Source organism: Megalobrama amblycephala, linkage group LG17, assembly GCF_018812025.1.
Source record: "Megalobrama amblycephala isolate DHTTF-2021 linkage group LG17, ASM1881202v1, whole genome shotgun sequence".
Taxonomy (NCBI): domain Eukaryota; kingdom Metazoa; phylum Chordata; class Actinopteri; order Cypriniformes; family Xenocyprididae; genus Megalobrama; species Megalobrama amblycephala.
Genome location: NC_063060.1, coordinates 47,959,301 through 47,985,487, shown reverse-complemented (window position 1 = coordinate 47,985,487; position 26,187 = coordinate 47,959,301). Strand labels below are relative to the sequence as shown.

Below are 26,187 nucleotides of genomic sequence, written 5' to 3'. Positions count from 1 at the left end.
TAAACCAAAAATAAAGTGTGTAGGCTTAGCCTACTACCAAATTTGTGCAAACAAACAACTTCTTCCGTCTGAGTTCAACATCACCATCATCAACAATCCGTTTCAGAGTGAGGAAATGTATAGTTTAACCTAAGCCTACATCATAACTTCTCACTGTTTAGCATTTGGGAATTTCAAGGTTCTTGTGCAAAAACACAAGCTGATCGACATGGTCCGGTTTGAGAGAGCTTCTTTTTGCAGTGATAACATCTCCTGCAGTGGAGAAGACTCTCTCTGCTGACACACTTGTCCCGGGGATGCAAAAGTATCTCTTTGCTAACCTAGAGAGGAGAGGAAATGTGCCCTTATGGCGATGCCACCAGTCCAAGGGATCCTCAGAGAGAGGCACAGCTGGGGATCTACAGTACAAGTCCATTTCCTCCTCAGCACTGGCATCGGCGGTCTTACTTTGTACTGCAGGTTCACTGGTGTTATTGATGAAAGCAGGTCCCAGCAAACTTAAAAGCAGTGATGAGGCCTTCTTTTGGGAGCGGAGGGGCCTGCTGAGTCTGACACATTGTCATCCACGGACAACAACTCTTCCTTGGTTCCTGAACTTCCTGTTCTGCCAGGCGCTTCATCTGCTTCTGTTCTTGTTTTCTCTCATACTGTTTGAAAAAATAAATAAATAAGAGCAAAAACAGCAGTTAGCATACTTTCTCAGCCAATGCTGCAGCTCATATGACAATATTTATTTATTTACACATAACTATTTTCTCAGTCTACATTTTACTGACTATGTAGCTGCTTAATAATTAATTAACATTACATTGTTTATAATTCAATAATAATATATATATAATTCAATTATAATTCAATTTTGTAATAATTGACAATTATTAAATTATGAATTTACAATTATTAAATTATTAATTAAATTTAAATTATTTTACAAGTAAAAATGAATGACCTCCTCCAGGGATGCAGCCTCTGAAGTCACTCCTGCGGAGACATCCAATCTCTCCTCCTCTGTCAGGAAAGGTAACCCTTAAAGCGAGGATCCAGGGCAGACGATGTATGAAGGATCTTTTTCTCTGCCTCACTGTTGTACCTCTTAAGGAGATCTGTTTTGATGGCATTCTTCACATCACGGATCAGTGGTTGGTCTCCAATAGTGTCGACATGCTCTGGAGGAGTTGGGCATATACTGGTGCAATTAGGCTGACTGTAGGACTGCTCTCCTCTGACATAAACACAGTGGCATCCTTCACTGGTTTTAATGTCTTCACTACTTCCTCCACATTAGCCAGATCGGCTCTGCTGAGAGTGACGATGTCACTTCATCTACATTTAGGGCAGGCGACAGCAGGGTGGCATGCACTGCAGCTTGCAGTTGCGAAAACCTCTCCATCATATCATGAGCACTATTCCACCTTGTGGCGACATCTGTTATCAGTTTAAGTGGACTTGTCAGTTTAAGAACAACTCTCTGGTTTTCTTCAAACAGGTGCTTTGCCTTGTGCTGCGGTGGAAGTATGCTGAGATACGTCGGACTCTGCCAGAAGCCTGGAGACCGCCGGTAGCTTAAGCGCCGCTGCGCAGCGAGGTTTAACGTATGTGCAAAGCATTTTACATGAGGGAACTTCCCAATTTCAGCAGCACTAATCATATTAGCGGCGTTGTCCGTCACCAGCACAACACTTTTATCTGTAAGCTGCCATTCCTCCACAACATCCAAGAGTAGCCTTGCCATATGAGCACCGGTGTGGCTCTCATAAACTGCTCTCGTCTGCAGCACATGTGATACAATCTTCCAATCCTCTCTAATATAATGTGATGTTATGGTTACATAGGACTCTGTTGTGACTGAAGTCCAGGCGTCACTTGTAATGGCTACACGTCTGCTTTACACATTGATTCCATACCTTTGCTTGGTTTCTTTGTACAATGCGGGAAGCGCGGAATCACTGAAGGTAGCTCTTGTCGGTAGCTTATATCGGGGCTCAATTGTTTTAAGCATGTGGCGAAACCCGCATTTTCTACCACAGAATAGGGTCGTAGATCCTTCGCTATAAAACATGCCACCGATCGTGTGATCCTCTTTGCTCTTGTTGTGTGGCAATGTTGACACTAGCGACTCGTCAATTCTTGGCTGGGATGTGTCGACTTTTTGTGTTGTTGTTGTTGTTGTTGTTGAAGCTAACTCAGGATGCCAACGATCAACATGGTTCGTGAAGTTAGTTGTATTGCCAACGTGCTTAATTTTAGTGTGGCAGATTTTACACACTGCGTAAGACTTGTCTAGTTTCCCATTCACTTCATAAAATCCGAAATGTGCCCAGATGTCCGCTTTCCAAGCTTTGGGTGCGTTTTTAATAACCCGTCTATCGCGGTCATCTCCCTCCACCTCAGCCATCTTGCTTGTTGTTGTTGTTGTTATTCCCCCGGAACCGGAAGTATTTGAAACTTCACAACTTTATTGTCCGCCAGAAAATAAACAGTGACATAATCGATTATGGCACTTTGCCGCATCGATGCTGAATCGTTCATGCCCCGCATCGCCATGCATCGCCGAATCGATTATTGTTGACACCCCTAGTTTGTAAGGCCCTACCTCGTGCACAGATGATGTATATTAATATTATTCCTTTCAGTGCACCAAATAAATAGTCTTTTATCAGTTAGTAAAGACAGTTTCAAGTAATATTGCAAAAATGTATATAACAAAACATCCTCTGTAGCACCTTTAATGTTTGTATTTCACAGAATGTTCAATGTCTAATTTTGGTGCAGCATTTACTGTAAGTTGTAAAAATTGAACAAGTGCATTTTGAAAATCAGTGATCAGTATCTGCCTGTAATAAGATCCACTGAAGGCAAGTTGACTGAACACAAGTGCAGCTTTATTCAAATGAACATGAACAAAATTAAAATATCAAATAAAGACTTGACTAAGAAACATGAACATAAACATCACCAACAGCAATTACAGGGAACAAATCCAGACAAAAGACAATGATAACATGAGGGCTATATACACACAGACACTAATGAGCAAACAAGGAACACCTGAACACAACGAATCAATGAAAACATGAAACAAGGAACCAATCAGAACATGACACATGAACAAGGGAGCACATGACAAGATCACATGAGGAGCAAGACTGAGAGAATTATACAAAATAAAAGACATGAAAACATAAACTAAACTAAACCTATAACAGATGTGACACTGCCTCACGGTGCAGCACTAAAGCAAATTTACTTGTTTGATTGTCTTCTGCTTCAGGAAGTACTTTTATTCCTTAATCTGTTAATGTTAGTTTATACAATTATTCATTGTTCATGTTTGTTCACAGTGGATTACCTAACTTAACAGAAAACCTTTGGATTTAAAACTGTATTAGTAAATGTTGAAACTTACATTAAGGTTATTAATGCTGTACTAGTATTGTCCATCACTGGTTCATGTTAACTAATGTAGTTAATGTTAACAAATGAAAGATTATTGTAAAGTATTTGTAAAGTGTTTGTATTGTAAAGGGTTTAAATCAAGAATTCAAAATTCTCCTGCTCGCTTTTAAATATTTGCCTGGCTTGGCTCCTCCTTATCTTTGTAATTGTCACAGACATGCCAGGCTCCACCATCAGCCAGTCACAGCGCACCCAATCACCAGAGTGCTAATCACCGGCACCTGCACACATCAGTCACAGTATAAAGGACTCACACTCACACACTCTCACTGTCCAGTCTCGTTTGTATCATACTTATTTGTATGCTTACCTTAAGGACTCCAGACGATCTACTTACCTGTCTCCAATGTCTCCTGTTTCCCTCGTGTGCTTCTCCATCTGTGTGTGAGTGTTCCAAGTCTCCAGTGTCCCATATCTCCAGCGTCATTCAAGCTCTTCACTCCTACGATCACAAGAAGGACAGTATTACCATTCTGCATTGCTCTACTCATTTCTGCTTCACGTTATACTCACCTGCACTTCTGTGTTGTAACAGAAGACCGGACCTAACAACAGCCGATACCAGTATGAGTCACCGGGACCCATTCCAAGAGCTCGTAGACGCCCTACGCCGAGCACTCACTCCTCAACCACCGTCACTGTCACCCACCGTTGCTTCCGCAACCATCGCTTCAACTCCTTCACCTGTGATTCACGCCAGTCCCATGGCCAAACCAGCGCCCTATTCAGGATCGGCGGAGGATTGCAGCGGATTCCTCCTGCAATGTGAACTAGTCCTGGAGATGCAACCGCACCTCTACCCTGACGACACATCGAAAATTGCGTTCATCATCTCTCAACTGCAAGGTAAAGCTTTACAATGGGCAGACTCTCTTTTGGTAACTTCCGTGAGGTTTTCGGTAAACCTGTCTCCGACTCGTCTGCTGGTGAGAAACTTTACAATTTAAAACAACGATCAATGTCTGTCAGTGAGTATGCTTTGCAATTTAGAACGCAGGCCACTGCTAGTGGATGGAACGAGCAAGCTCTCATCACCTCCTATCGTCAGGGTCTGGAACCTAGAGTGCGGTTGCATCTCTCTGCATACAAGGATTCCATCGGCCTCGAATGCTTCATCCAGCTGTCCATCTGCGTAGGCTCTCGTATGCAGTCGTGTATAGAAGAACACCAGGGCCACTCACTCCCCAACATCCTCCTCCGTCGATCCGAACCCGTCAGCCCTCCAGAACCAGCCAGTGAACCCATGCAAGTGGATACTTCCCGACTCTCTTCCGCTGAGGGTCAGCAGGAAATTTCATCTCTGGCTCCCTCTGCAGACAGCTCCAGCTCAAATCCACGCCCTCTCCGACCATCTACCAAGTCCACTCCATCACGGGCAAACCCCTAAGCCGAAGAAAGATCAGTCGGTGTGTGGGTCCTCTTCAGTTACGTGTAGGAATATTACATGTGGAAGAAATCCATCTGCTGGTTCTGCAGGAATCCACCTCTGACATGGTTCTGGGGCGCCCGTGGCTAGAGCAGCACAACCCAACCATCTCATGGCGTACAGGCGAAATCCTGAAGTAGGGCGAAACCTGTTTCTCCAACTGTTTCTCTGAGTTTCCTGTTTCCAAGTCTCCTCGTGCGAATGATCTCTCCCTCTGTACAACCTCCATCGAAAGCCCTGTTGAGAAACGTTCCGTGGATATTCCAGCCTGTTACGGCCCCTTCAGTGACGTCTTCTGCCCTCAAAGAGCCTCCACGCTGCCTCCACACCGCCCATGGGACTGTGCCATCGATCTGTTTCTGGGTGAGCCAGTGCCCAGGGGAAGAATTTACCCCCTGTCTGTACCGGAGGAGAAGGCCATGGAGGATTACATCAATGAGGCACTTAATCAGGGTTACATCCGCCCATCTACTTCCCCTGCTGCTTCGAGTTTCTTCTTTGTGGCTAAAAAGGACAGAGGCTTGCGGCCCTTTATTGATTATCGTGCACTGAACAAGATCACAGTCAAGTTCCGGTATCCCCTTCCTCTCGTCCCAGCTGCCCTAGAACATCTCCGTTGTGCCACTGTGTTCACCAAGCTGGACCTCCGCAGCGCGTACAACCTCATCCGGATACGCGAGGGGGACGAGTGGAAGACCGCCTTCGCCACGCCCACCGGCCATTATGAATATCTCGTCATGCCATACGGCCTGGTCAACACCCCCTCCGTATTCCAGTATTTCATACATGAGGTGCTCCAGGAGTTTCTCCATCGGTTTGTCCTGGTCTACATAGACGACATACTCATTTACTCCCGGAGCTTGGCCGAACATCGCCACCATGTTGCGGAGGTCCTCCAATGCCTACGACAGTTCCATCTCTTCTTTAAAGCTGAAAAATGTTCGTTCCACCATCCCTCAGTACACTTCCTTGGTTACATCATTGATCACAGTGGCATCCGGATGGACGAGGGGAATGTGGAAGCAATCAAGTCCTGGCCCACTCCATCCACAATCAAAGAACTCCAACGCTTCCTTGGCTTTGCTAACTTCTACCGCCGCTTCATAAAGAAATACAGCTCCATTGTTCATCCACTCACCAACCTACTCCGCAACCAACCCAAGTCTCTGTCCTGGAATCAAGAAACCACCAACGCCTTTGAAGCCCTCAAGAATGCCTTCATCACCGCTCCCCTCCTCGTCCACCCCAATCCAGATCTACCCTTCGTCGTGGAGGTAGACGCTTCCACCACAGGAGTGGGAGCGGTGCTATCTCAGCAGCAGCAAGACATCAAGCTTGCCTTGGAAGAGTGGAGGCATTGGTTGGAGGGAGCTAAACACTCCTTCCTGGTCTTAACTGACCATAAAAACTTGGAATACCTGAGAGCTGCAAAGAGACTCAATCCCCGTCAAGCACGGTGGGCCATGTTTTTCCTCCCAATTCGACTTCTCAATTTCCTATCGTCCTGGCTTCAAAAATGTAAAGGCTGATGCCTTGTCCCGTCTCCATGCTCCTGAGGAAAAGAACGAAGAACCTGAAACTATTCTCCCTGAGTCCATCTTTGTGAGCCCCATCTCCTGGTCGGAAGAGACCTTACCCTCCTCCAATGCCTCCACCAACGCTCCGCCGGGTTGTGCCCAAGGCTTGCAGTACATCACTAGGACACGACGCACCCCACTGATCCACTCTGCGCACACGTCACTTGGCACTGGCCACCCGGGGGTCAATGAGACCCTCTCGCTGCTAAAAGAGCGCTTTTGGTGGCCCAACATGGCCAACGACGTCAGAAGGTGGATTGCGCCGGGAGTGCGCCATCTCGAAGAGCCCTCGTCATGTCCCAGCCGGCAAGCTCAATCCTCTGCCCTTTCCTGAGCGACCCTGGTCACACCTGGGAGTGGACATCATTACGGATCTCCCAGCCTCTGATGGACACACATGCATCCTGGTAGTAGTAGACATCTTTTACAAATCCTGTCGTTTAATGAAGTACTGGAACCAGTACTTGAGTTGGGCCGAGTATGCACAGAACTCTCTACGACAGTCAACCACCAGACTCACTCCATTCCAGTGCGTACTCGGTTTCCAACCCCCACTGTTCCCCTGGGACGGGGAACCATCCAACGTTCCAGCGGTCGACTACTGGTTCCGGGAGAGCGAGAGGGTTTGGGACTCAGCTCACCACCAACTGCAGCGAGCCCTGCGCAGACGCAGGACGACAGCGGACCTTCGGCGTTCCCATGCTCCCTCCTATCAACCGGGACAGAAGGTCTGGCTGTCAAGCCGGGACATCAGACTGCGTCTGCCCTGCAAAAAGCTGAGTCACAGATTCATTGGCCCATTCACCATCACCAGACAGATCAACCCGGTCACTTACCAACTCCAACTCCCTCCACAGTACAGAATTCACCCCACATTCCATGTGTCTTTATTGAAGCCTCACCACCCTTCTGTTTCTCCCCCACAGAGCCTGACATGGCAGCCGCCGAGCCCCCCCTTCCACTCATCCTGGACGAAGGTGCAGCCTACGAGGTTCGTGAAATCCTGGACTCTTGGCGCCGTGGTGGTCAACTAGAATATTTAGTGGACTGGGAAGGCTACGGTCCTGAGGAGCGCTCTTGGGTCCCTAGAAATGATATCCTCGATCCCAGTCTTCTTGAAACATTCCACGCCAGCCACCCTGACAGACCTGCCCCACGTGGAAGAGGATGGCCACCACAACGTCAGGGTCCTCGGCCCTCAGGAGCGGGCCGTGGGAGGGGGGGTACTGTCACAGACACGCCAGGCTCCACCATCAGCCAGTCACAGCGCACCCAATCACCAGAGTACTAATCACCGGCACCTGCACCCCATCACCATTCATCAGTCACAGTATAAAGGACTCACACTCACACACTCTCACTGTCCAGTCTCGTTTGTATCATACTTATTTGTATGCTTACCTTAAGGACTCCAGACGATCTACTTACCTGTCTCCAACGTCTCCTGTTTCCCTCTTGTGCTTCTCCATCTGTGTGTGAGTGTTCCAAGTCTCCAGTGTCCCATATCTCCAGCGTCATTCAAGCTCTTCACTCCTACGATCACAAGAAGGACAGTATTACCATTCTGCATTGCTGTACTCATCTCTGCTTCACGTTATACTCACCTGCACTTCAAACTCTACTGGTATCAATAAACTTCACTGTTTGTTCTACTCCTGCCTCCGTCCCTTCTGTGTTGTAACAGTAATATGCTTGGTCCCCTACACCCCAACTCACTCACATCGTTCCTCTGACTCTGGCCTTCTCGTTGTCCCTCGGCATCACCTCTCTTCAATGGGGGGCAGATCATTCAGTGTTATCACACCCAAACTCTGGAATTTTCTCCCCTGCTCACTCTTTTGTGTTAATAATATCTCTGAATTTAAATCATTACTCAAAACTTACCTGTTTTCTGAATGTTATACCTATGATTTGATTAATTGATTGCTCTGCATTATTACTAATATTTCTCTGAATTTTATGTTATATCTCTTAAGTCCTGTTTTGTATTTTTGTATTTGACTCTGTATGCTTCCCTGTCCATCATTGTTTTCATCATTGTCTACTTTTATTATCTGTTACATTGAGCCCTGGAAAGGCGCTATATAAATAAAACTTATTATTATTATTAAGCGAGCATTAATAATGAGAGGCCTTAATCTAGAATAGTTAATCATGTCTTAAAAAATGGCTTTCTGAAACACAGATTAAGTACAGATTACTAAAACCTATGGAGTCTTGAAGTAAATTAAACCAGATTTATTTAAAAACCAACTGGGCTAATCTGAATTAGCATGACAGAGGTTGCCTGTAAAACATAGAATGAACCAAGAAAAGCTTAAAATTGCATGGAACTGAGAAGCAAATCCAAGAAAATCAATGGCAGCAAAAAATACTTCAATATAAAAACTTAACTAAACAAGAGACATTTATTTTAAAGCAAGCAAAATGCGTCAGCTGTGAAAAAAAAGAAAAAAAAGAAAAAAAAAGAGATGCCTGGAAATCTGTTTGTAATGAATTATTTTTTAAATAGATACAAATATATATATATGTGTGTGATTGTTAATGCTTTTGTTTTGTCCTTTACATAGCAACAAACTAAACGTAAATATTTATACATGTGATAATCGTGTTGGCAGTCTAGAAATGATTCTGGTTCTAAAGCACTATCATAGTGGTTGCTTCATTACATAAAAAAACAATTCTTGTTAGCAGGTCCTTTTCCCAAGCACAAGCTCAACAATTCACCACAATGGTAATCTCAAAAAAAAAACTAAACTAACAAAAACATTTATATTATAGAACATTAAACAGTAAGAAGACTCTCCATATTCTCATCTTTCTAAAAAGTGCATAAAATAACACTTTTTCAATATTTACTCTCCAATTCAGCCCGATGGGAAGTGAAAGTCCTGTTTGATTGGGTTATTTGACTGAAAAATGTTGTTTCAAAATGAAAACATCAAGTGAGTTCTAGTAACCATTTCAAGTCAATTTAACATGAAGCAATCACATCTGAATCAGAAACAATGTTGTTAAATCAAAATAAATTGTTAAAATAAAGTGAACAGCACCAAAAATTTATATATAAACAGTTTATATCAATATTGCTATATATCCAAGTAATACATGTCTTCTTTGAAACACAATGTTAATCTGAAGTTAAACCTGCCTCCTGGTAGGTTTAATTTAAACCTCAGTTTAGTCCTTGAGTAGTTCTAGTCTTCCTCCAGGAAATCAGTTTATTAAACTCTGGACTAGACTAAGTCTAGGACTATTTTAAACCATGACAGAGAAAACAGATTTCTGTTAATCTGGTTTAAAGTCTGCATGAACCGGAAGTTGCAAACGACTTTTCTCCAGTGTTGTGACGTATTTTCAAGTAAAACGGAATATTGAATAGAGGGCAGAGTTTTACTTTAGCGCTCATCCTCTCCATATCTCGCTCATAGCAGACGAAAGGTTGCAGGGGAGTGGTTTGCGCATTTTCAACCCAAGCCATCAAACTGATGTTATCAGAGAAGGAACGCCATTCCAGACCGGAAGTAACTTTTCAGATTTTGATTAAAGATTACCACAACAAAAAAATTTTTTTCTCTGTTTTAACTTGCATGGATTAATTGTTTACCTCTTCGCGCCCTGACGAAAAGCACCAATTCGCTAAATTAACAGAATGTATTGCTGATATAAAAAACTGGATGACCAGTAATTTCCTACTACTAAATTCAGGAAAAACAAGAGATTCTAATTTTTGGACCGAAAACTTCTTCACGCAATAATCTAGAATACTGTCTAACACTTGATGGCTGCTCTGTTAAGTCTTCGTCGTCAGCTAGGAACCTGGGTGTGCTCTTTGATACCAATCTTTCATTTGAAGGCCATGTTACTAGCATCTGTAAAACTGCATTCTTCCATCTGAAAAATATATCTAAACTACGACATATGCTCTCAATAAAGAATGCAGAACAGTTAGTTCATGCGTTTATGACCTCAAGGCTAGACTACTGTAACGCTCTACTGGGTGGTTGTTCTGCTCGCTTGATAAATAAACTACAGCTCGTACAAAATGCAGCAGCTAGAGTTCTTACTAGAACTAGGAAGTATGACCATATTAGCCCAGTTCTGTCATCACTGCATTGGCTTCCTGTTAAACATCGTATAGATTTTAAAATCTTGCTAATTACTTACAAAGCACTAAATGGTTTAGCTCCCCAGTACCTAAGCGAGCTCTTAATACATTATAGTCCTTCACGTTTATTGCGATCTCAAAATTCAGGCCAGCTGATAATACCTAGAATATCAAAATCAACTGCAGGCGGTAGATCCTTCTCCTATTTGGCACCTAAACTCTGGAACAATCTTCCTAGCATTGTTCGGGAAGCAGACACACTCTGTCAGTTTAAATCTAGACTAAAAACACATCTCTTTAACCTGGCATACACATAACACATTATCAATTTATATTTTCAAATCCGTTAAAGGATTATTAGGCTGCATAAATTAGGTCAGCCGGAACCGGGAACACTTCCTATAACACCAGATGTACTCGTTACATCAGAAAAAGAATGGCAAAACCGTAGTCAACCGGATCTGGGCCATATCCAGCTGAGACCAAGGACCGGTGCCATGACACGACCACAACGCAGCCCTGAAGTATCAGCAGAGATCGAGTCAACTAGATCATCCATTGTGAAGACATCATCAGCACGACAGCTAGTGCCACAGTTCCTCAACAGACCATCCATACCGGCATGATGAATACGATCCTCAACTGGACACGACCACAACGCAGCCCTGAAGTATCAGCAGAGATCGAGTCAACTGGATCATCCATTGTAAAGGCCTCATCGACACGACAGCCAGTGCCACAGTTCCTCAACAGACCGTCCATACCGGCGTGATGAATACGATCCTCAACTGGACACGACCACAACGCAGCCCTGAAGTTTCAGCAGAGATCGAGTCAACTGGATCATCCATTGTGAAGGCCTCATCGACACGACAGCCAGTGCCACAGTTCCTCAACAGACCGTCCATATTGGCGTGATGAATACGATCCTCAGCTGGATGGAACTGAAATAAATACTCTGATTGTTGCGATCCTATCAGACTTATGATAGCAACCTGATTATAACAAAGCACTGTTCGCCAGAGGAGAACTGGCCCCCCGACTAAGCCTGGTTTCTCCCAAGGTTTTTTTTTCTCCATTTTAACACCTATTTGCCACTTGTTTGCCACCTGATGTCACCTGATGGAGTTTGGGTTCCTTGCCGCTGTCGTCTTTGGCTTGCTTAGTTGGGGACACTTGACATTTGACATTCAATAGTATTATTGACATTTATTCAACAGTGCTTCTGATCTGCCTGCATTGACACTATTATTTAAGAGCTGCTGTGCAGCCAAATTATGTACCAGTTATTAATGTAAAGCTGCTTTGACACAATCTGCATTGTAAAAAGCGCTATATAAATAAAGGTGACTTGACTTGACAAGTCTAGTAATATGCACTAACAAAGTAAATAAGTCCATTTTGATTTCATGTGCACTTTAAAGGGCCATTTTATTCTAGGAGTAGGCTTAATCCCTATCCGGGAAACCGCCCCAATGTGTCTGAAAACAACCGACATAAACACATTTTGACATAAACACATTTGATCCCAGTGATCAAACCAAGGGTGACATTGACACGAAACAACCTTAAAGATGATATGAAATGAATGTGTAAACTAACATAAACAGATTTAAGATTTCAAGCTTTGTATTGTTACAATGTCGGTAGTATATTTAAAGGGGACCTATTATGCCCCATTTTACAAGATGTAAAATAAGTCTCTGATGTCCCCATAGTGTGTATGTGAAGTTTTAGCTCAAAATACCTCAAAGATAATTTTTTATAGCATGTTAAAATTGCTACTTTTAGTGGTTGAGCAAAAACGAGCCGTTTCAGCGCGGGCCCTTTAAATGCAAATGAGCTGCTGTGATCGGCCTAAGAGGGCGGAGCTTCAAGAGCTGATTTTCCGGTGTCAGGATGCGCTATAATGTCAGAAACTGCGAAAATATGCTGCATGGAGATAGAACAGGTATAGTTTAGTTCAATTACGGTTTTAACTTATATTGTTGTCTTGTTTTTATCCACTATATTACTACAAGCCAGTTGAACTGTCTGAATGATGGCCAAAACTTTACAGATGAGTTTTATAACATTTATTGTACTTCACACAAAAGATGAAGCGTCTGTTTTCACTCTAGAAAATCACTGTAAGATCTTAGTAAAACACTGCAAGTGTGCATTAAAATATTATCCATAATCTCTCTCTCTTATACTTGTGTTATCACTAACACACATAGTGAAGTACACAGAAACACTCGTTACAACTAACAGTAAACAAATGCCTTTTTGGGTGGTGCTTAATAAACTGGTACATTTTATATCCGTAAATAAACTTAGATGAACTGTAAAAAAGTGCCCTCACCTTCATTACTGCCATATCCAGTATCACTCCGGAGACTAAGCTGGATCATGAACATTTTTTACTTGTATATCCTTGAGTAGCATATTTCTAGCACAGTCTCTGTTTTGTATTGTCCCTTTGTATTGATATTCGTTCACTAAGCAGTCCGGTGTGAAATTATTTGCGCAGATAATAAACAAATTTCGACAAAACTGAGGGAGTATTTTCCTGGAGACCAAGTTAATCCACCTCGTTTAGGGAGTAAATGGAGAGAGCTGAGTGGAGTCCAGCTACAGAACACCTAAAACGCTTGGGAGACGTTCTCGTCAGTGCAGGAATGGCGGACTCGCTGTGAACGTGCTCAGGGCGGTTCTATATTCAAACGTCAGTGTCTGTCAACATCCGTGTGCAGGGCCTGTGGCTGTTGTGACATCACACTGCCAGGGATCTGGAAACAGCTTGTTCTGAGACCCTGCTTATGATTTATGTGGATTAAAAAAAGGAGTTGGTGGATTTTTATCACTATAGGGTGGTTGTGTACACACACTGCCAACACACATTTATGCCCAAACACCATGCAAAAGTGAATTTTGCATAATAGGTCCCCTTTAAATGAAAAATGTGTCGTCTTTATCCATGCTACCAGCACCTGGATATCCCTGTTTATTTGTCAGCAAAAGTCTGCTGGATGAAGATAAACATGTTAGTTGATCATCATAGATCTGAGTCATTGTCTTTTCTCTTTCTGTCTTCAGTCTGAGTGACTGCAGTATTACAGAGAAACAGTGTGTCATCCTGACTTCAGCTCTGAAATCAAACCTGTCACACCTGAGAGAGCTGGACCTGAGCTGGAATAAAATAGGAAACACAGGAGTGAAGCACCTATGTGACGTACTGAAGGATTCATACTGTAAACTGGAGAGATTGAGGTCAGTAACATTCTTCAAATACAATAATCAAAATGCTTTATATCACTTTAACAGTTTAAACAAGTTGAAGTCTGGACTTTAATTAGGTCATTCCCAAACTTTAATTTTCTTATTTTTAAACCATTTTCATGTTGCTTGCTGTGAATCATTCAGATCAAAGACTTTCACGGCTCTACAGTTTTAGATAATTGAAACATTGAAAGTGATGTTGATGTCTAACATATTAAAGTTCTCTGTGTCTTTTGTTTGCCTCCATATTCAGTTGTCAGATTTGCAAATGACTTTCAATACATTAGTAGAATGAACAAAATAAAATTCACTTTGAGGATTCCTATTGTTCAGGTTTAACCGATTAATCATCTGAATGTTTTCATTCCTGTTCTAGACTCTCTAACTGCAGTGTAACAGAAGAAGGTTATAAAGCTCTGGCTTCAGCTCTGAGATCAAACCCTTCACACCTGATAGAGCTGGATCTCACAGGAAATGATCCTGGACAATCAGGAGTGAAGGAGCTCAGTGATTTACTACAGGATCCAAACTGTCAACTGAAGACACTGAGGTGAGACGGGATGAAATAATTAACAAAATGAGTTATATGCTCAATATTCAGGCTAAATATTCATAACAAATATATTATTTTAGTTATACAATAGGCTGGACAATTTGTTGCATCAAAATGATCAAGATCAGATCAGATGCTGCGGGTTCTGACATGATGATGATAACCGTCAACACAGTTTAGTTGTGGTACAAGCTACAGGTCAAATGGACATTATGGGTCAGTATATGTGCTATTCTGGAGTATGGCATACCTTGACAATTAACATGCACAATTTTGTTTTTGTGCACATTTCTCATTAAAAATTCTAGATAACCTTTCAGTCAAATTATTTTCTGAACTCAATTGTTTTCCATCAAGTCCAGATTCACTGTATCTCTACAGCAGGTCTATGAGTCTCCAGATGTTCACAAACAAGCAGTTTCACAAGCCAGTTTTCTCTGCTGATGTTTCTCACTCCTCCTGCTTAAAAACCAGAAAGATCTCGAGGCCTTAATTTCACACTCTATATTCATACTGAAAATCATGATCTAGTGAGCTTTTGCCCTTCTGCTCTGTGGGATGTTTCTGTTCTTATGAGTTTGCTTTAGGACTGAGTGTCGCTCGAGTTTCTTTTAAAAAACTCTATTAAAAGTATTTATATATTTATTTGTGTATTTAAATGTTCAAAGAAAAGTGTCACATCTAAATAACTAACTAGAGCTTGTCTTTAGAACAATAATTCAGTTTTTTATCTTAGTCATGTTTATAATGCAACAGACATTTAGTTGAGAACTGAATTGACTCTTCTGCAGGTTTTTGAGTGCTGCTGCAGATGAAGCCTGTCAGTATGTGGAGAGAGTTGTGGGTAAAAACCCGTTACTCCTGAGAGAGCTGAAACTGAGTAAACATGAACTAGGAGACACACGAGTGAATCAGATCGCTGCTCTACTGCAGGATAAACACTGTCGACTCAACACACTGATGTGAGTATTGTGTACACACACTGCCAACACACATTTATGTCCAAAAGTGAATTTTGCATAATAGGTCCCCTTTAAATGAAAAATGTGTCGTCTTTATCCATGCTACCTGCACCTGGATATCCCTGTTTATTTGTCAGCAAAAGTCTGCTGGATGATGATCTGAGTCATTGTCTTTTCTCTTTCTGTCTTCAGTCTGAGTTGCTGCAGTATTACAGAGGAACAGTGTGTCATCCTTGCTTCATCTCTGAAATCAAACCCGTCACACCTGAGAGAGCTGAACCTGAGCTGGAATAAACTAGGAGACTCTGGAGTGAAAAACCTCAGTGATCTACTGATGAACCCACAATTCAAGCTGGAGAAACTACAGTTAGTATCATTATACTGTTTATTTTATTTTAAGTCAACAGGGCACAAGTCACATCATTTGTAGCGCTGCATCTCCATCTGAGGAAAGATTCAGAAATGGTTTTACTTAAAGGATTAGTTCACTTTCAAAAGAAAATTAGCCCAAGCTTTACTCACCCTCAAGCCATCCTAGGTGTATATAATTGCAGTAAACGGGATCAGTGAGTATGAGCTAAAGAAAGACAAGCTATCTATGTACTCTGAAAAATCCCATTGACTTTCATTGATGGAATCATACCCTGCGTCCCAATGTCCATACTATCCATCCTAAATAGTATGTGAGATTAAAATAAGTGTGTCCCAAAGCATAGTATGTTGAAAAGAGTATGCCAAAAGTCCCTGGATGGTCTACTATTTCCAGTAGATTTTCGAAGTGTGGATTCGTGCACACTATAAAGGCTAATATTGCCCACAACCCATTGCGCGTTGGACGAGGTTTCCGTTCAGAACTACAAACTAGGGTTTGAGATTTCCACGGTATGATAACCGTCTGAGTAAATATCACGGTTTCACGGTATCACAGTATATGGTATTAAACAATCAATTATTATTTATATCATCAGTTAAAATGACCAATAAATTAATTAAAATGTTTGTTTTCTCTATTCAGCAGTGGCGGCTGGTGCAAAAAATTTTTGGTGGGGCGCAAACATTTTTTGTTTTAGAAATGCAGGAATGAATAGGCTAAATAATCATTTAACAAGTATCATTACCGCTTATCTAAAACATGGAAATTCAGTATTTAAAGCATGCCATAGGGCTGGGATCTAAAAACAATTCTGTATTTAATTTTTAAAAAAAATGTACATCCTACCCAATATTGTCCTAGAAACAATGTTCATATTGATGGCTATAAAAACAAACATGAATGTAACTGTGTAGTACATGCTATATTATGTGCAAAAAAGGGATCAAATCACATTAGGCCTAGGCTATATTCTAAAATTGTAACTTTACAATTTAAAAACAGAATGTTTTTTAAAGCAGAAGTTAAATACACTAAACAGTCTATTTAAAGGTGCCCTCGAATGAAAAATTTAATTTATCTTGGCATAGTTAAATAACAAGAGTTCAGTACATGGAAATGACATACAGTGAGTCTCAAACTCCATTGTTTCCTCCTTCTTATATAAATCTCATTTGTTTAAAAGACCTCAGAAGAACAGGCGAATCTCAACATAACACCGACTGTTACGTAACAGTCGGGGGCTCCGCCCCAATATTTGCATATGCCAGCTCATATTCAAGCCATTAGAAAGGGCAGAACGTCTGGATGTGCACAGCAGAATCAACAGACTAGGTAAGCAAGCAAGAACAACAGCGAAAAATGGCAGATGGAGCAATAATAACTGACATGATCCATGATAACATGATATTTTTAGTGATATTTGTAAATTGTCTTTCTAAATGTTTCGTTAGCATGTTGCTAATGTACTGTTAAATGTGGTTAAAGTTACCATCGTTTATTACTGTATTCACGGAGACAAGAGCCGTCATTATTTTAATTTTTAAACACTTGCAGTCTGTATAATTCATAAACACAACTTCATTCTTTATAAATCTCTCCAACAGTGTAGCATTAGCCGTTAGCCACGGAGCACAGCCTCAAACTCATAGAGAATCAAACGTTAACATCCAAAATAAATAATTTACTCACATAATTCGAGGCATGCATACAGCATGCATGACGAACATCTTGTAAAGATCCATTTGAGGGTTATATTAGCTGTGTGAACTTTGTAAATGGACTGTAATATAGTCGAGAGCTCGTGTGGCAGGAAAGACGCGAATTAAAGGGGCGGCGCGCTGAAAAAAATCAGTGCATAGTTAAAGGAGCCGTATGTAGGATTGTGGCCTAAACTGGTACTGCAATCACTATAAAAATACTGTAGAGCGGTGTATCCCTCCCCCTCCCCCTGACTCGAGGTTGCCAGATGAGCTGCAGGATTCAGCAGAAACGTAGGCTGCTTCAATGAGCTTCCAATGGCAAGTGACGAACAGACGTACACAATAAGGTTTTTTTCTGTTAATTCTGTTTATGCTTCATGAGAGATATTTTGATAAGTAATTATGTATTTAAAAAATGTACTAATTGTCATTAGTTAAATATAATCGTAAAGATTTATGCTCGTATGTGACAGTATAATCATAAAGATGTATGCTCGTATGTGACAGTATAATCGTAAAGATGTATGCTCGTATGTGACAGTATAATCGTAAAGATTTATGCTCGTATGTGACAGTATAATCGTAAAGATTTATGCTCGTATGTGACAGTATAATCGTAAAGATTTATGCTCGTACGTGACAGACAGAACGGTAACTGTTAGTCTAACTTGTAACGTTATTTATCTGTCATTAATGTAAGTACAAGCACAAGCCTATGTCACTATGTGTAACCAATATCAAAGATACAGCTATTCATTTAGCTGATGCTATAAGTGAAAGTGGCCAGCTGTATTTTTTTACTTACCCTGCAGCACACGTCCATAACGCTAAAATATGTGATGTGAAAGATTACATGACATTCTATTAAATTCAATATCACCAATGGCTATCACAGGGTTGTTTTCAGTTCCATCAGAAAATATTGTTAGAGTAACTAAATTACATTAGCAATGGTCATACAGGTCAACTTGCAGCATGTGTAACTTAGTCCACGATATACGTGAAGAACAAATGACGAATAATTTTTACTGAGGTAACATTAGGCTACTGTCTCAATTACGTTTCAAATTGCCATAATGGGCGTGCTAATGTTGTTTTCCTCAGCGTTTCAGCATAATGACAGAGCATACGTCCATGTGAGCTAACGTTATGTTACTTTGCACAAACATGCATAACTTTGTTCGACTGTCATGAATATATGAAATGTCCATTGACATCAAGTACAAGTTAGCCAAGCATAGATGAATCTTACCTGTCCAGGAGAAAATTAGCAACGTTGGCGTCTGTGTTCAAATTCTTCTCCGTTTTCAGCCGTCTCCATCTTTCAAAAGCATCTCCAATACAAATTCTGGTTTTATTTCGGACTTTGTCACAACGAATTTCTGAATTATAACGAGGTCTTTTTGATTTAGTAACATTAGACATTTTTATCCGACTGGAGTTAGGGTAGGTTACAGCAAAGCTGGCAACACGGATCCCGAAACACTACTGACTTCGTGATTGGTAGATAGGTGGAGGGAGGCGCGTCAGGCCAAAACACAAAATGACAACATCAACATCAGTTGAGGGCTGCAAGTCCACTTTTTAAATGACAATATCCTGGCCGGACTACTTTTGTCAGTGATATAAGTATTTGAAATGAACATGATTTCTTAATGTCTAGTGACACATCAGGGCCATTTTATGATTAATTGAAATAGATTTCTTACATACAGTTCCTTTAATGATGCCCCAAAAATAGGCAGTTAAAAAAATTAATTAAAAAAAAAACCTATGGGGTATTTTGAGCTGAATCTTCACAGACACATTCAGGAGACACCTTAGACTTATATTACATCTTTTAAAAACTAGGGGACCTTTAAATACCCTACAACAGTCACTTTACACAGTTACTGCTATCGTACAAATACACTTAGTTGTGTTTTCGAAATTCTACATATGGCATAATTATGTTCGCCAACAAAAACGAATATTCAACTACAAATATTTTTAGCAAAATGTGTTTTACCCATATTGAACTCCGTCTGTTTGGCGCGCATGTGTGCGGCGGTGATCGTTCACAGAAGTTTGTGCTTGCTGAAGGCTCGTCCTCGCCTGACTGCAAAATGGAAATATTTTCTCGACTTTCTAACATTTGCGGATGGAGAATATATCTGTGAAATGTAAATAATGCACTGAGGAAATTATTGGATGTCACTTCAGCATAAAAAAAAATATTAATAGAAGTATGTTTGTTTCCACCAATCACTGCACAAGTTAAGGTTACGTATGATGACGAAAGCACGCTAGTGCTAGCCCTCCCGGAAACCATAGAGAATGCATTGCAGTGCCTGTATTTTAAAAAAAAAAGTTCTTTGAATGGAAGTCTATGGGAGCAGTCGGGGCAAATCTCGGCCAGACTGAAATCGCCCAAAAAGAGGCGGTACTCCACAGAGCATGACTCGACGCTGATTGGACTATATCCAGAGGCAGAACAAAGAGCCTAGCAGTGACAGCTAGCGTAACTCTGTGGTTGAATGTGATTGAAAAATCGTCCCTTTCTCACTTTGGTGGTGCGTCGCCCTATTGCCCTAATGAAGAAACCGCCCCTGTTATTCAGATTTCAATAATCAAAAACAATCAAATACATTTAATAAACTTTTAATAAACAACTTTTATTAATAATTAAAATTCAGAAATTCTGCTGTGACTTAATTCTTCTGGCTTTTAATTTTTTTAATACAAATATTATCAAAAATGATGGAAATGAAATGTATTATTATTACTTATTATTTTGAGAAGTACATTCTATTTAACAATCATAATAAATTTCAGTCAATTTCTTTGAGTTAAAAACCGGTCTTTTATTTTGATGGATGTAGTGAAGAGCTTTGAGTTTCATTGTATTTGACAATGGTTTTTCTCAAATAAAATGATGAAATGCTCAATAAGCGCTATCTCAGAGCAACCTTGGATATGTTTGTGTTCATGTCCTTAGAATAACAAGACGGCAAACACTGAAAAATAGGGATGCACCTGTTGACCGGCCATAAATCGGAACCGGACGATTTTGGCTTATAATGTGCGATCGGCAACCGGCCGTTTTTTTGTATTTCTCTCGTCCGATTTTTCCGGAAGTGTGCCCGCGTGCACAGACTACATTTGTAATCATTCGCGAAACGACCTGCGCTAGGTGATCTGAGCACGACGCCCTGACAGCTCCGGCAAGGAGAGAGGGCTGGCGCAAAATGCGGCATCGGCATCTCGCAGCGGCACTTCCGGCGGCATCTCCAGCGGCCAGGGACTTCTTCGGCAGCTGTCGCTTGAGCGGCATCTCCAGCGGCCGCGGCATTGGCATCTCATAGCGGCACTTCCGGCGGCATCTCCAGCGGCCAGGGACTTCTTCGGTAGCTCTATCTACAGCGGCATCTCCAGCGGCCGCGGCATCGGCATCTCGTAGCTGCACTTCCGGCGGCATCTCCAGCGGCCAGTGACTTCTTCGGCAGCTGTCGCTAGAGCGGCATCTCCAGCGGCCGCGGCATCGGCATCTAGAGCAGCCAGGGACTTTATTCGGCAGCACCTGCCGCTGGCCATTATAATTCAATGTTGTTTTTTGTTTTATTTTAAAAACTACATTTAATCAAAATAACATAATATACCAGAAGACTATCATTTGTAAGCATTTATCACAAATTTTGTTAATAACGTTCTGATGCTCCACTACATAAGAGAAAGTAAATCACATGTTTTGATAAAATAAAACTGCAATGTTATCCATTGCTTTGAAATGCACATGAATATAAACTGATATTTTTTTAATACAGAAATTAATTTCTGATAGACTATGCTGCACAAAGCTGAAATTGCGGCATCTCGTAGCGGCATTTCAGGTGGCATTTCCAGCAGCCACAGATATTCTTCTAATTTTAAAAGGCTACATTGCAACAAAATAGCATTATATATCACAGGACTGTCATTTGTAAGCATTTATCATTAATTTTGTTATGTAGGCCTTTTCTGACGCTGCAGTTGCTATCAGAGCACGCTGAAATTACTGCGTGTGTATATGACTTATGGTAGCTATATAATGTAATGACAGTCCTGTGTATATAGCAGCTTAATATTAATTTCTTCAAACGTAGTTTTAAAGTGAAAATATTACACCGAATTAATGATCAGCGGCAGGTGCCACAAACAGCGACAGCTGCCAGAGAAAGTCCGTGGCTGCAGATGCCGCAATTTCAGCTTTGTCCATTGGAGTAGTAAAACAAGAAATAGATTTTTAAAATCTAATGTTTTCCTAATAATAGAAAAATGTCCCTTTTTTTGGAAACCATCAGTAGAAAGTCTGTAATTTCATATATATTTCTTATTTTTAGATTTTAATCTTGAAATTGACCTTTTGACCTTTCAATGGCCTCATTGTTTGTACTTAAAACATACAAATAAAGTTACATTTATCTGATCAGTCCACACAACAAGAACATCATTCAACATTAATTTATGTAATATTTCATTTTCTTTCCATAAACCTTTAACAAAATGACCCTGTAACGGGGTGGTAACTGATGTGACGGGGTGGTATGGACAAAGTGTTTCTCTATATGATCTGCTGGTTTTAAACTTTAAAAACTGGGGGAGGGGAGACCTTCAAATTGAGTAAAAAGTGTGTGAGTGAGTGAGTGAATGAGTGAATTAATGAACCAAACATTGTTGCCAAGTCTGCATTTTTCATGCGAAATTGGGCTAGGCTACTTTTACACTGTTGCCGTGGGTTGTTTTTCATGTCCGCGGGTTGAAGCGAGCCCAAATAACATGATATTTAGCCCTTGGAATGTAAATTTTACCAAAGGAAACCTGCCAAAAAAAAAAGTTTTACCCCCCAGAATGTGATTTTTATCAGGGGACATTTTGGGATGAAATTTACCACCCCGTCACGTTTTTGTGACGGGGTGGTAAATTTCATCCCAAAATGTCCGCAAATCTCCCATGTGGTTAAGTTTCTCAACTAGCATACACGCATTCAATCTGAAATATAATTATCTTTGTATTAATAATGTAAAAAAAAAAAAAAAAACAGTTTTCCCTATCTATTTTGCGTGACGGGGTGGTAAGTTTAAGCTTGACGGGCCCTGCCTAACATGAAAAAGCAACAAATAAACAATGTAAAAAAAATGTACATAGTTGCCGGCTTTTGTTCTTGGTGGCTATAAGGCTCAAATGATGTCACTTAGGCTTTGTGATGTCATTTAAAGGAACAGAGCATTATTTATAGATAAAACAAGTTAGTGTGACCGGGTGGTAAGTCAAACTGAGGGACGTGCACAAATCATAAAATATTTACCAAAAAAATAAGGTTTATTGTGAATAAATATATTTTGTGTAAACAGGGACACACATATAATCCTGAAAATAGTATATGTTTGAAAAAAAATATATAACTTATTTGGTGATACTTTAGATGCAAGTGTCATGTTGGTTAACACGGACATGTGAAATTGGCTATGTAATAATGAAAAATGATTAAAAATAGTATGCTAATCTTCAAAAAAAAAACATTTGATCATATATCATGTTAAAAAGAACACTTGAATTAATAACTTTAAGCTTTGGAAACAGACTTTGGGACATTTTTTGTGCCTTATGCATCTGATCAAACGTTGCGGACCCAAATAGCACCCGTTTCGTAGAATGACTCATATACACACGCAGTAATTTCAGCGTGCTCTGATAGCAACTGCAGCGTCAGAAAAGGCCTACATATTAACAAAAATTAATGATAAATGACAGTCCTGTGATATATAATGCTATTTTGTTGCAATGTAGCTTTTTAAAATTAGAAGAATATCCGTGGCTGCTGGAAATGCCACCTGAAATGCCGCTACGAGATGCCGCAATTTCAGCTTTGTGCAGCATAGTCTATCAGAAATTAATTTCTGTATAAATATCAGTTTATATTCATGTGCATTTCAAAGCAATGGATAACATTGCAATTTTATTTTATCAAAGCATGTGATTTACTTTCTCTTATGTAGTGGAGCATCAGAACGTTATTAACAAAATTTGTGATAAATGCTTACAAATGATAGTCTTCTGGTATATTATGTTATTTTGATTAAATGTAGTTTTTAAAATAAAACAAAAAACAACATTGAATTATAATGGCCAGCGGCAGGTGCTGCCGAATAAAGTCCCTGGCTGCTCTAGATGTCGATGCCGTGGCCGCTGGAGATGCCGCTCTAGCGACAGCTGCCGAAGAAGTCACTGGCCGCTGGAGATGCCGCCGGAAGTGCCGCTACGAGATGCCGATGCCGCGGCCGCTGGAGATGCCGCTGTAGGGAGAGCTGCCGAAGAAGTCCCTGGCCGCTGGAGATGCCGCCGGAAGTGCCGCTGCGAGATGCCGATGCCGCATTTTGCGCCAGCCCATAGACATATATACGTAGACGCCTCATGACGTGCTGGAGCGTGATCCAGCGTCGCCGCCATATTGGTTGGGTCTCTCCACTCAACGCTAACACCAGAGTCAACGGAGAGCGAGCAATTATGTCCGTATTTTGTGTAGCTTATGGTTGCAATAACCGACGCAGTATTGATACCAGATCGCATGAGATTACATTTCACAAGTAAGATTGAACAATGATTTAGGTTATTTTACCATTTATAAAATTATAAATGAGTGAGTGTGAGTGAAATAAATTCAAATGAACAATCAAACTTGTTTCTTTATTAAAATATAAAATTCATTCATTTATACCATGGGCGTCGGAAGCAAAAAAAAATGTGGGTGGGTCCTCCCTCCAAATTTTATTTATGCAATATATATATATATATATATATATATATATATATATATATATAAATAGATGTATAAATTAGATAGATAGATAGATAGATAGATAAAATGCCATTCAATCGGTAGTTATTGATTTATTTTTTAATAGAACAACAAGACACAAACCTTTACATTCAATCGCGTTTTTGCTCCCATTTATTTTCACACATTAGTGCATACAAAAAAATACACAATTACCTTTGATTTCGTTAGATAGAAAATAAGCAGGGCCGTACGCAGGGTTTTATATTTACCGAGGTCACAACAAGTATTATGCTAGGGGGGTTCGGGGGCATGCTCCCCCGAGAAAATTTTGATTTCCTTGGTGTACATATATGCATTTTAAGACATTTTAAGGTCAACAAATTGGATAACAATAGCTTTAAAACCATGTCAACAAATACATACATGCACGCAGTTTTGAGGCAGCTTTAATCGCATGTTTGGTAATTCCATGACTTAATTTACCTCAGAATAATGATGGCGCATGCCGTAGTTTCTTTAGCGCTTTAGTTAAACTATAATAAAGTAATATGCATTTGCGCGAGCAATTCTTGAGTTCACGCTTCGAGCACAGTAGGCTATAGCTAACGGCTGATTGGAGTTTTACTGACATACCCTGACAACATCTCATCTGACCGCAGTTCACTGTTGTTCAGCTGAAGCTACCTTTTCCGCGCTCGTTTGACTTGCGCCTGGCGCTGAGGCGAAGGTGGAATGCGCGTCTGAAAAGTGTCCTGTTTGTTGTGGTCGTAAAGAAACATTTCTTTATAAACGCAGCGTTTTACTTGGCGATGTTTTAAAAAATATTTTTATTTTTGGTATTTTTTATGCTCTGTTGGTGGTTTGTGGAGTAAAAAAGAAAGCAGAATTTTTCAATGTGTGACAGCGTCCTGTATCATAACCAAGTCTCTGCCGTTTGTAACAAACCAAACCGTGTGAAAATCCGGTAAAAACTCGGGGAGTTATGATTATTGTAGTTGAGGATACATCTTCCTCAGTAGAAATAAATGCGGGGGGCGGCGCATTGGGGACCCATCCAAGATGGCGCCGCGCTGATACGTCCGCTCCAATAGGCAGCGTCAGTCTATGAGGCGTCTACGTATATTATGTCTATGGCGCCAGCCCCTGCTGCCGGCAAGCGCGCTCTGTTGCAGGGGTAACCATGACTACTGTGGAAACGGGAAGAGAGGAGGTGCGTCCCTATTCACGTACTTATGCACTATTCTATGATGTTTTTAAGTATAAATAGTGCGAGTAGTACATTCACACTGAAAGTTCCAAAAAGAAAAAGTACACTTTAAATACCCGGATGATGCACTAAATTAACGGAAAAAACGAAGTGTGGAATGTTGGACACTTCGTGCACTCAACTGTCGCAGCTTTAATTACGTAGTGGAGGGGAAGGGAGGATCGGACTCCGTTGTTAAATGACAAAATAACCTTATACAATTCACGCACTACATGGATAAGTGTATAGTGCACAAGTACATAGTGTATAAGTGCATATATAGTGCGTCATTTGGGACGCAACTACGAGCTATGTGCGAGAAGTGGGGGGAAGAGAGAGGCAGATGCCGTTTGATGCTGCAGGTAAACTGCAAACTTCCTTGGTTTTATTTAGTTTCACTGGTAAAGACCTTTTTTCTTTACACCAAGTTTAAAAACGAAAACAAATGCTGAATGCGGAATAAGTCAAATCTTTGGAGTGTTGAATGTGTTTTGATTGTGTTGTTTGGATTGTGGAACTATGCAGATGTTGCCTTTAAAATGACATGGTTCAGTTAATGTTTTCATTTAAGGTTTCAACCCAATTTAAAAACAAAAGCTAAATGCTTTTGTCAGTAGGCCTATACCTATGTATGTATTGAATGTAGGCTACTTACTGCGCAGTTACTGCTGTTAATTTCAGATGGTTACACTTATTGTTTTTAATAGCCAAAACCCAGTTTAGCCTGTT

At 40.8% G+C, this 26,187-nt stretch overlaps 1 protein-coding gene across 1 annotated transcript in view; it reads left to right on the top strand.

Annotated features, from left to right (window-relative positions):
• The window catches only part of LOC125251976 (protein NLRC5-like), a 206,758-nt gene that overhangs the window by 21,227 nt on the left and 159,344 nt on the right, over positions 1–26,187 (top strand). The window contains exons 10-11 of the mRNA XM_048165030.1: positions 13,646–13,819; positions 14,205–14,378. Of these exons, the coding sequence (XP_048020987.1) occupies positions 13,646–13,819; positions 14,205–14,378 (348 nt within the window). The remainder of the gene's footprint in view (positions 1–13,645; positions 13,820–14,204; positions 14,379–26,187) is intronic.